Below are 12,414 nucleotides of genomic sequence, written 5' to 3'. Positions count from 1 at the left end.
GGTCAAACAGGATTCTAAGCCTTGGAAGCCAAGGTTCATCAATTTTAGCTTGTACCTCATTCTGTTGTGGTTTCTCTGGTTGCTCCCTTAACCCTTGATTCCTGTTTGCTTAGGCAGATAGTAACAATTGCAATGTGACATTTTGCCTGGCAAAGTTTGTTTAAAAATTTCAGTGTTGCTGGTACGCAAACAAATTTAAACATTCCAAAATTGAGATGCTTCTGCATTCTGAGATTGTACAGTTATTTAAATGGGCTCTTATTGTGCATATTGCACAATAAAAACATGAAGTGCTGTGACTGCTAAACTGTATTGATGGCACTAGAATACACTTGAACCACACAGTAATTGAGCTTTGAAGCAGGGTTTTCTGCTTAAGGAGACTGCCCATTCAAGACAGTTCCTGTGCTTGACCAGCAAAGGCTGTTTGGATCAGGATACCATTCACAAGAAATCCCTGTTTAACCAGTGATCAGGCTCTGTAGTTCTGTGTGAAATCAGTGCAGTGAATCTGTGTGGTCTAATGGTGGTGCTGAACTGTGAGGTTTTGAACCAGTAAGAAGTTTCTCAAAGGCACACAGAAGTGATGTGGGAAGCTGAGACCTAATGGAAAGTCTTTTGATTTTCTTAGCACCAAACAACACAGTAGCTTTTGAGGGCCTTTCCACTTGTCCTGCCTGATCAGTGAGATGTGATATGAAAGCTGGAATAGCAGGAAACAAAGGGAAGACTTTATAGAAGAATTTAATCCTTATGGAAGGGCTAAAATTAGCAATGTTCATGCCAGCTATTCTTACAGCCTGTTTGGAGATGAATTGATCTTGTGGGTGTAACTTGCTGAGGTTGTCATTTTAGCTGCTTGCAAGCAAGAGAAGACCTTAGAGCCAGAATACCAAGCTCTGTTTAGGAGTTCTCCCTCTGGAAATGTACCTGCTGAAGTGAGTGGGAAAATGGAGCCGTAATTGTAGTGAGACAAAACAGACTTTTTCCCATCCTGTAGTAAGAGAGGAGGCTGAAACCCAGCTGCATTTGTATGTGTAAAAATGAGAATGAACAAATATGATTAGTCATTGTTTTAGGGATGGTTTGGGAAGTTTGGAATTCAAGAGTACTGAAGTTATGAGGATCTCTGCAGTCTTGTGTTTAAAAGACCATGCTTCAGCTTGCCTGATGGACTTGGTTGAAGGAAGAGCAAAAGCCATTTCATGTACCCTGTGTAACTGGCTGCCTACTAATAAGGAAAGTCTTTTCTTCAACTTACTGCAAATTGAAGATATCTGAAGAAATGCTTCTATTTGGTAGCAGAACAAGACACTAATATCTTTCTCAAAAAGCACAGTTTTTATACTGATGTAGGCTAGAATCAAAGCAATAGCAGTACTTATTTTTTATACTAGTTGTGCAAATGAAGACAACTGTAGGCATTTTTAGATGATAAATGATTATTTTTTCAATCAGGCTGTAATGAGTTGAGCTGACAAAAATCACTTTTGGAGAAAGCAAGTGCATGTTGTTTGTGTTTTGTTTTGTGTTTGAGTAGAAGAAAAATCATGAATACATTATTCAGGGTAATCGTGTATTTATCCATCTGTGGGCAGAGATCTTTAAAAGGTATTGGGCTGCAAGAATGCATTCATGTGAAGAACTAAAGTTTGCCTGTCCAACAAAGGGTGACCAGTCAGAACACAGTTACTGGCCGGAGAGCAGTACTTGATCATAACTGCTCTGGCTGTGTCATTAGCTTCTGCTTTTCTCCTTGTTGGTGAGGAGGGGATCAAGTTATTCAAAGACACTTGTGTTATGCTAAGAAAGCACCAATTTATGTGGATAAGCTAGAACTGGATTCTAGAATACACCCTCAGCCTTTTGTAGCATTTTACACCATGGTGCTCAGGCTTTATTATAGTTTCTCTGGAGCTGCTGTGTTTCTTCAGAATCGGATTATTTCTTTTGCACAAGTATTCCAGTGAAAGTGTATCCCTTCCCCAAGATGCTGATAATGACTAGTTCTCATCCTGCATCTGTTGTATATGATAAGAGGAAGGAAACATGGTTAACTGTAGCACTTAGGTATCTCAGCAGAAGGGTCAGCAGTTAACATCTTTAGTCTTGCTCTTTCATCTGTTTTGAAAGTAGAGATCTCACTGAATTTGAAAATTGTTGGAATCTCTTAATTTGGTGCCCTTAAGAAATGGAAGAAATGAGTTTGTCCTTTGTTTTCTGTGCAGGAACTGACAGAAGAAGGCCTTCCTTTTCTCATACTTTTCCACATGAAGGATGACTTGGAGAGTTTAGAGAAATTCCAACAGGAGGTTGCACGGCAGTTAATAGGTGAAAAAGGTGTGTAATAATTGCCACTACTTCTTGGTTTTACTGATATAATTTTTTTCAGGCAACTCAGTGGAGTGGAAGTAAAGGCCGAACAGAATTGTAGTTTTCAAGCTCTTGAGACTGATGGGCTTGATGCATTTTTGACAGTGAGGACCAACTCCTCTGGAAATTATTAAAATAGATGCAGAATTTATTAGTAAGTAACTTTCAGAAATCCTTCTTGTCTAAATGATTTAATGTGTTTTGAGAGGGCATTAAACAAAGCTTCAGTTTGTAATATGGAAAAAAACACCCCACTTTTAAGAAAATCTGTTATTTTGGTGGTGGTGTTTAGACCTATTTTCAGGTTTTGCGTATTGTATCTATCTAATATCTCCATCTTTGTAGGAAAGTGGTTTCAAGTGGGTTTCAAGATGATAATAATAAAAAAAATCCTAACATGTTTTTTTGTCTGCTCACAATGTTAAGGTACAATAAACTTCCTCCATGCTGACTGTGACAAGTTCAGGCATCCACTCCTCCACATTCAGAAGACTCCAGCAGACTGCCCTGTCATTGCCATTGATAGCTTCAGGCACATGTATGTCTTTCCAGACTTCAGTGACTTGTCGTAAGTATTTTTCTTGGCGCATTTTAATTTGAGAAGTACAAATGAAAAGGCTCATACTTTAAACAGTACTGTGGCAGGAAGATGAGCAAATCTGGGATAGGTAAGGCTGCCTCTGTGTGATTTAGTGTCAGAACCTTAAAGCAGGATGAGCTGGTGTGAAGTCATTGTTTAAATGGAGTTGTATTACTTTATGCAAGAAAAGAATTTTATATTAAGTTCTTAGATGGTGGTCTTCTTTCTCAGTTTTGCTATTTTCCATCATGGTTAGGTATTTGGAGCCTGGCATGGTGTTTTTAGTAGTGATCTAGATATCTCAACTTTGAAAGATTGAAAATACTATATGGAATGTTAAGTACTGTATTATTCAGAGATTGCTGTAAAAAGCAGCATGTAATAATTCCCAGCCTGCTGGTTTGGTTTCTCCTGCAGTGCAATTCTAGCCTTCCTTCATTAGTCTACACCTGGAAAGCTGGCAAAGAAATGGTTGTGTGAGTTTGTGAAATTTTCCATGTGCAACTTGGAAAATGGCCAATCACTGGCATGTTTGTCTGGATAAAATACGTTACAGCAAAGTACCAGGGTGCTGAGGTGAAATACTGCTATGGTAACCCTCATTACCTCAGCCTGACTCTATGGTGTGCTGCCTTGGAAGCTGATGTTTCTTGCATGGATCAGTCAAGGAATGAAGATGTGTAAATGTTCTCTTCAGAGGCTTTCAGCCTGAGACAAGTTCTCTGTTTTTGTCTTCTGGTTGGGTGTAGAAGTCCAGTTTCTGTCTCAAAGGAGGCAGCTGCCCATCCACTGCCTGCTAACTCCTGGTTAGACGTTTAGAATGGGTATTTCATTTTTGCTGAAACTAAGGATTCAAATCTCAGACTTAGCGTGCAATGTGAATGTAATATCATGTCTAATTCTGCTATTCCGGGAGACATTTTCTGCCTGAGATACTGACAATTGGGAGGATAGTTCAAACGTAGCTTCTTTCTGTGATTCTCCACAAGTTGTCTATAAAAGGTTCTCTGATGTATCTTCAAATATCTGAGGCTATGTATGTTGAAATTCTTGATAAGTGACTGTTTTTCTCCCTGTATTTCTGTTTCTTTGGAAGATTGTATTCACTGCAGACCCTAGCAAAAAATAGCAGGATACTCGCATTTTAAAACCACTCTTTTTATTGCCACTTTTTAAACAACCCTAAAACAAATTAACATCTCGTATAGAGGTAGTAGTGATGTTTAGTTTAGACTTTGATGTTATGTTTATTAAATGTTCAGTTTCTGTGAAATGCTGTCAGGATAATGAGAGCTACTTGCTTGATGTGTACCAGTTGTCACTTACAAATGAAGCTGAAAGAGATGTCAGGATTGTAGACAGTTGCCTAATGATAAATAATTACTCAACCTTACTCTAGGAGGTTGAGCTGATACACAGAAATAGCAAAACACAGTTTGGGAACAACAAGGTCTTGGAGCTCCTGGGAAGATACTCTTTTGTATATATATAGTTTGGATATTTGGTTTGATTGTTTGTGTTGTTTCTTTGGTGGTTTTGTGTGGTGGTTTTATTTTTTAATAATAAGCAAAACTTTAATTCTGAGACTTTCATCTACCACTTCAGGTAACCTTCTGGACTCCTATAAACTGGCCCCAGGCTGTCTCTTGTAACCTCAGTGCTGCCACCAGCCAATAGGGTTTGGATATGGCACTTTCAGAACTGGCCCATTAAAAGATTTTCTCTCTCTTTAGGGAGTTCATTGTCTTTTTGGAGAGTAGGCACTTGGCAGGCTAACAAGACCATCACTATTTTATCCTCATCTGTTGGCCACCTGGCCCTGTTCATCCTGCTGTTCCAGGCTGGAAATTATAGGCAAGGAGTGTCCAACACCTGGATTGTAGCTTCTCAGCAAGAACAGGCTGAGCTACACGAGGCTGCAGGCACCGAGTGCCCTTGCTGCATTAGGAGAGGAGAATGTCTCCAGCAATGTGCCTGACCTAGAACAGGGCAGGAGCCTGAGCAAAAGCAGGGAGCAGTAAGTCTGCTGTCCCTATATGCTGTCCCTATAACCAGGCTGGAATTAACCCCTTTTTTCTCCATTGGTTCTAATTTATGATCTCATCTGGGATGGGAAGAGGACCCTTAAAGTACCAGTGTAATTCTGATTGGTGACAGACATTGCTGTAATTTTACCCTCTGAATCAATATTTGCTGTAGTTTATCTATAGAGTTTTCTGATGATCTTAAATATTGCTGATAGTTTGACCACACTTTCTTCCTCTTTCCTAAATGTAGTAATTGATTTGATGAAAGACTCCCTACAAAACCTGTGTCCATTCACGCATTACCTTTAGATTTCATGCATAGTGCTCACACTATAGTTTCTCTCTCATCTTTAATACTTACTAGATTAACTCTTCACTTTGAGATTTTTAGTCAACTTGACATTTCACAAATAAAACTGGATGCTGTAGTTAAGCACATTTGCTGTGGGTGACAGTAGATGATCTCAGATTAGATTTACATTGATATCCTCTTAGTGCTTATCTGTGGTCTATGTGCAGTTGCTGAGGCAGTAGAGAGCCTTTCAAAGATGTTTTGTCAATAGTGCTCCCCAAGTGTCATTTGTATCTGTAAACTGTGCACTTGGAACCTGCTGTTCCCTCTTACATTACAGTTAGTGGGGAGCTGAAGGGAGTTTACAATGAAGTTATTGGCTGGTACAGCTCTGTGGGAGTTATTGAAAAGATGAAATACTTGCTGTGTTCTGAAGAGACAGTGGAAAGAAAAAAGAAGCTGGTGGGATACCTTAGCAAGCTATGTGGCTCCCTGTCCTCTATTAATCACCTAAAAGTAGGCATAGTGTGCTAGATAAACAGAAGTTGGCTACTCTTAGCAGTGCACTTTAAATCTCCTGTGTTTGGACTTAACTTGTAATAAACGTGGGTGTTTCTGTTGAATTTGTTCCAGAGTTCCAGGTAAACTGAAGCAATTTGTACTAGACTTGCATTCTGGAAAATTGCATAGAGAGTTTCATCATGGCCCTGATCCAACTGATGTAGCACCTGGTCAGGTAAGGTTACAACAAATGCATTTCATTTGGCTGTTTAGTAAAGGCCTTCTTACTACTGCTTGTCAGAGCTGTACTTTCTAGTATATTTGTACTTTTAACTTCAGGCATTTAAAAGAGAAAATCTTTTGACAGAAGCATAACATTACCACTTTTGCTTGGCTCCTCAACCTTCTTTGGGTAAAGGCAGAGGGGGTATTAGGGGCAGTATGACACTTATTTGCCTTGAATAAGGGAAGAATGTAAGAATATTTATTTTCTCCGCTGAAACAGGAAATCTTGGGCTGGATGACCTTACTTAATAGAGCTGCTCTTAGGTTCTCCTGTGATTTCAGTGCAAAAGCTGATAATCCATCATAGCTGCGTTATTTCCCACACAATGCATTTCTAGAGGGTGATTCTAAGGGGAAACAACAATTGATTGAATGTTTTATATATTTACCAATGCAAGCAGGAGGCAAATTATTAGAGCATCAAGAAAGGATGGGTAAGCAGTAATAGGCCTTACTGCTTTTGTTAATACGGTTGACAAACAGCATTAGCAGTGCTCACAGGCTGCACTTGTCAGTTTGATTTCCTCATGTTTCTGCTCAAAGCTTTTTATGTTGTGTAATTACATGCCTGGAAGTCACTTCTGGGATCTCTTCAGCAACACAGCTATAGCTTCTTCTCCAGACAAAAGTCAAACAAGTGTCAGAAAAGCCAAAAAAAGACCAGCCCAAATTCCCTCTGTTCATCCCAGTCTTGTATCTTTTTGATACTCCACTCAGTTTACATGGTTGGGGTCCCACTGAAAAGTGCAAATTTAACTGTCAGAGAATATTTTCGCTACCTTGGGCACCCTCCAAAGAACGAACCATTTTTAAACACTTTTTTCAACGTATACATTGTGTTGTCCAGGGCTCAAAGGGCCCCCTTGGTCCCATAGGAGCCCTGGTGCCCTTGTGCTGTCAAGCCTTGGGCCGTTGCATGGCTGAGAGACAGAAACCATTTATAGCTAGAGGCTCCTTTTCCTGCTCATCTCTGGGATGTGGTAAGGATGGTACTGCTCTAAGTCGATTGAGTGCAGCCTCCTGTTGCCCTGCTCAAAAGGTTTAAAAGTGTGAAAGCCCTGGAGGGCTTGCCTTGGCCAGGAGAATGACTGCTTTTGAATGCTGTCATGACTGGCTGTGAAAACACGTGGGCTGACTCCTAGTTCCCTGTGTTTCTCAGAAATTCATTGAGCAACGAGAATTCAGGTCATCAGGAGGAGGGGCAGAAATAAGGGCTGGAGACTGAGGCATAGGCTAGGAACTTGCCCTGAGGAGGAGGCTTTGCCAGGGAGAGAGGAATCCTGTGGAGTCCCTGGATCTTGCTGCTGCCTGTCTGGGCACAGGCACAGGACCCAGAGCTGCAGGCTTGCTCCTGCCTCATTTCTGCCTTTAAAAATGCACACAAAACCTGGGCTGTTTAATTCCCATCTCTGTATGGCATCCTGCCATCTTGTGGAAGATGTAAATGCAACGGTAATAAATACTGGCCTTAACTAAACTGGATGCTGCTGTCGCGGGTCACCTATGCCCCTTGAATGCATGTGTTTTTATATGGGGAGTTTTCTTTTAGTTTCCTTGGAGAAGTAATTCTAAAATACTTTTGCAGTGATGTCACTTTTGCCCTGGTATATCTCATAAAACACATGCACATAAAACTAGAATACCCCCAAAGCAAGTGGTAGATTGAAGCAAATACAGTGTGGTACATTTGAAATACTTGTGTAACCTGTACAGAAACCCATGTGATGGCTGTTGCCCTTGACATGTTGCAACAAAAGGAATATCCTTAACTGGAGTTGCTTAATTAATTTGTGTGTGTCTGTGTTCCACCTACCTGGGACTTGGAACACACCTTCCAAAAAAACTCTCAAACTCAATTTGTGAGAATGCGGGACATTTGTGCACTCTCATGCTCGAAATTCATTTAATGGGGGTGAATGGTTATTAGTCTAACAAACTATTTTACTGTTTGTTCTGTTTTTCAGCCAATTCAGGATTTAGCAAGCAGCCCACCAGAGAGCTCATTCCAGAAACTGGCACCCAGTGAACATAGGTACACCTTATTGAGGGAAAAAGATGAACTTTAAAAAACTTGAAATAATCTTGCAAGCCTTTCAGACAGCAGCATTGACTTCTGTGTGGTGGAAATAGTAAACCTATATTTTCATAATTCTATGTGTATTTTTATTTTGAATAAACTGAAAAATAATTTTTTTTCTCCCCAGGCTTGTAAATACATTTGTTTGGTGGGTCATTCTGTACAGCATCTTTCAAACAGTACATTCTTAATGCTATAGTAAAATATCAGAGACCCATCCAGACTCTTGATCTAACTCTGTAAAACTTTTATAATCCAAATGAAGGTATCCTTGCCAGAGACATGCTGTTAACTTGCACTATCCCATTAAATAGGACTTTTGGGTTGTTTTCTGTGTAACCTTGGTAGTATGTGCTTTTTCTTCTTCTGTGAACAGCTATCCTGGTAATCAATCTATTTCTTTGTCACATTTTTCTCCAACTTAAAAGGGTCTTCTATTCTGGATACTTGGGAGGGGAATAAATTAAAGTTTTACAGAATCTTGTGTGGTGGTTTACTGGCTTTAAATATCTAAGCAGTTAAGCAATCCCAAATGTTAAAATACCAAGTGAGGAGAGGAAAAGTTCTGATGATAATGGCTGTTTTTTGAATGAAGGGGCTGTACTGACCTGCTCCGATTTCCTGGAACTGAGATTGTTATGCTACCCATGTGGTTGTGGTAAAAGGACAGGAATGTTAAAAACCTTTCAAAATCAGAGAGGACTAGGACTAGACTGGCATCTGAGTTTGTCCTAAATTTGTATCTGTATGTATGTTACCATTAGTCTCTGGGTATTTTGTTTTTTTTCTCTTCTGGGTCCCTGCCTTCCTGGCAGACACTGTTCAAGCAACCATTGCACATTTTCTGTTACTCTTTGCCTGGCTTGTGCCTTACTTATTGTGTAGTCTTTGAATTCTGCTCTGAAGAAGGAATTGCCACTTTCCTTGTGGGCTTTCTGTTACAGGCTTTTCTCAGCCTTCAAGCTGCTGGGTGAACATATAGAAACTGAGATGGCAGAATATCTGTTGATTTGTGCTGCATTGCTGGAGATGAAACAGTACTGGATTTGTACAGTGCACTTACTGCACAGACTGTAGGTCTGACTTGGGCCCCAGGGTTCAGTGTCCTTGGAAGCTTGTTCTCTGGACAGACTTCTCTGGGTTTGGGTTTGCTTAGGAAAGCACCAACCTGTGCAGTCACTGCTCAGGACTGTTTTGCCTCTCAGCTCAGTGCCACTGGCTCAGTTATTGACAGAGGATTTACGTGGCCCCGTGAAGCTGTGGCAAGAGTTGATCCCATGATGGGCTCCTGACTCAAGCCCCTGAAGCACCAGGCACAGCAGATTTCTAGGGAGCATTTCTGAGGAGAGAGTTGCTGGTACTACACTAACCTACAGCTGGCTAAGCAGCTGCAGAGGTGGGAGCTAAAACAATATCACAAAACTTTATTCACAGCTATACTTTTTGTTGTTGGTTTTGTGAATCTGCATTTTTGGAGTGCATATAAAATGCTTGAAAGCCAGGTCTTCCCCTGTCCCATTCTCCATCTCATCACAAATCAAGCATATTTGGCAGCTGAGTCATATTGGCTTCCAGCTGGAATCAAAAGATGTGAGCAGGGTGTGGTTTTAAGGCGGACATTTGTTATCTGCAGGTTCTGGAGGAGTTCTGGCACCTGAAATTTTAGTCACTTCTTACATGATACCTGCAAGTACTTACCTTACTCTTCTGAGGTTCCTATTTGTCCTTGGGATTCTTGGAACAGAATTTGTAATTGCTGTTTGATGGAAGATGTCTGAGCTACTCTCTGAAAAGAGATGGTCATCATCCACGCAGCAGTCCAGTGGCTGGTGCTTTTAGCTAGAAAGTGAAAGAGATTAAGTCCCTCTGCTATTCTTTAATCCAGGTTTGCTTTTGGGGGAAAGGACTTGACTCCCAGAGCTTTGGCATCCCAGCACTAGGCTGACAGTTAAATTTAACAGTTTTACATGCTCAAGTAATTTTGGTGTGTATAGATTGGAGTTGGACCTGACTCTCCGGGGTTCTTGATGGCCACTGACCCAGCTGCACCAATGCTCAAGTGTCTCTTCTCTTTGCATGCAGGAAGGTTGAGCAGCTAAAGCTGAGCTGGGCTTGCCCATTCTGCTGCTGAGGGGCACTTGTGCTTTTACCGGGTGATACTCAGAATTTGTGTTGAGAGAGCCAAGTGCTTGTCAAAATCCAAGCTGTGTTTCAAGTTGAGCCCTTCCACTCTGATCATCTACATCTGGGGTTTTAATGATTTGGTGCTCAGCTTCCCAGTCCCTTCTCACTTCTCAGTGTTTTCCAGGAGAAGTTGTTAAAAATATCAGTGTCATCCCCTTAGGGAACAAAACCATTCCAAACTCTCTTCCATTGAACTTGAGTCTGTTTCTGAGCTACCACGTGCATATGAGTTACTGGATGCCTGTGACATTTCAGAAACTTGTATTATTGTATTCATTTCAGTCAATGTAAATATTTTGATAGTTGAAGTATGTGCTTGGGAACTCATTACAGGATTCTTATATCATGGTAGTGCAATTATTTTAATAATACAAAATTTTGGGGGGATTAATCTTTTAGATGCTGAAAGGAAATAAACCCTGGTGTTCTCAGTAAATGCTCCAACCAGTCTTGTAGACAAAAACTTTTATTTGGTTTGAAAGAATTATTTATATCTTACAATTCTTCTGAGTATAATTGCTAGTTTGGTTACTCACATGCTGATGTTTCTTCACATATGTAAATAACCCACGTATTTTAAAATATCGTAACTTAAATAACAGTCTCCCACATCTAGTGTGTACACAATGATTTCAAATTGCTTCTGCAAGGATGCAAGGGGGAAGAATAGTTTTTGAAGTAGACATTTCATAAAATGAGTGCACACCAAGCTGAATTTGTATAAGCTGGGGCAGGAATTCAGTCTTTTGAATTTAGATTGTCCTGGCATTATTCCAGCTTGGGAGGAGAGGATGGAGTCCAAAACATCACAGATGTGCCTGTTGTCATTTAAATGCAAGAGGTTTCACAGCATACAGCAGGAAAGCAGAGAGCACATTTGAAAATCATACAAAGGATCAACCAGTTGCTGATTAAGAACACTTTTTTTTCTTAGTGTCTTCCTTTAAATGTAGAGAATAAATATAAAATGAATGAACAGCCTTAGTATGAAATTGTTACAAGCTCATTAACTGTGTTTACCTTCCAAGCAGATGCATTGAAAGGAAAGGACTTGTTGACTGTCAGGAGCAAATGAGCTGAATTACTCAGGTTATGTTTTGCACTCCAGCTGATTTTACCAGTGCAGGCACCAAGGCTTCAACACATGCATTTTTGACAATGTCTGCAATTACTTGTGAAAACTATTCTTGCACACATTGTTTCCCTGAATCTCAGACCTACTTAAAATAGACATAATGCTCTGGCTGGTAGCAATTTCAGTATTTTAAAAGTAATAAGGAAGCACTGCTTAGAAGAAGTTATTTGTGCTGTAACTAACAGTTGCTTACAATGTCTCTAGGCACAAAACCCCATCATCTGTCATTAGCAGACAGTGATTTCCAGTGATGATATCAAAGTACTGGTTATTGAAAGGGAGTTCTTTCTATAGTACACTTCCCTGCACCGTGTTCCCTTCTAGGGAGCCTTATCTCAATACTGACTTCACTGTGCACCTAAGAAAACAACTCAAGCAGAGCTCAGGATGAATCGACCAATCTAAAAACTTTAAAAAGCGGCTTCGCAATCTCAATTTCTGTTCCCCCAAACAGTAGCAGCAGTAGTGTGGGAAGTGTCCTGAAAGGGTGGAGGTAGGACCAGTAACAGTAAATTATGTGACAATTGTACAATTATTTGACAATAACAACATGTTAACACTTTTGCATTTAAGAATGAAAGCTCCAGAAGCAAAAGGCTTCTTAAGGAGGGTAAGATAACAGGTGTCCACTATAAAAGGCAAGCAAAAGCACTGCCAGCATCTCATCCCATACAGGCTCCACAGCATGTCCCAAAATCTTGAAGAGGCTGAGCAGCTACACTGCAGTGTGGGTGGAAGAAGAAGGCTTGGCACTGGAGAGTAATGCAAGAGTGCAGCTGCCCAAACAAGGGTGGCTTACGCTGTAAGCTCTATGAGGTTGACATTTCCAACCGTGTCCCCACCTCTGGGGCTGCCAGCTGGCACTGCCAATGTAAAGGGACCTCCCTGCTTCTCTGGCTGACCTGGGGCCTCACACCACCCCTGAGGGACAACAGCCTGCAGAGGGAGTGGGCCTGGCTG

The 12,414-nt window shown here is 40.7% G+C and overlaps 1 protein-coding gene across 1 annotated transcript in view; it reads left to right on the top strand.

Annotated features, from left to right (window-relative positions):
- Positions 1–8,619, top strand: part of ERP44 (endoplasmic reticulum protein 44) — a 47,513-nt gene extending 38,894 nt beyond the window's left edge. Inside the window, exons 9-12 of the mRNA XM_056484826.1 lie at positions 2,229–2,340; positions 2,800–2,941; positions 5,906–6,008; positions 8,023–8,619. Of these exons, the coding sequence (XP_056340801.1) occupies positions 2,229–2,340; positions 2,800–2,941; positions 5,906–6,008; positions 8,023–8,124 (459 nt within the window). The 3' untranslated portion in view covers positions 8,125–8,619. The remainder of the gene's footprint in view (positions 1–2,228; positions 2,341–2,799; positions 2,942–5,905; positions 6,009–8,022) is intronic.
- Positions 8,620–12,414: the final 3,795 nt, after the last annotated feature.

This window comes from Oenanthe melanoleuca, chromosome 2, assembly GCF_029582105.1.
Source record: "Oenanthe melanoleuca isolate GR-GAL-2019-014 chromosome 2, OMel1.0, whole genome shotgun sequence".
Taxonomy (NCBI): domain Eukaryota; kingdom Metazoa; phylum Chordata; class Aves; order Passeriformes; family Muscicapidae; genus Oenanthe; species Oenanthe melanoleuca.
The sequence above is the reverse complement of the archived record's forward strand: the minus strand, read 5'-3'. Positions and strand labels throughout refer to the sequence as shown.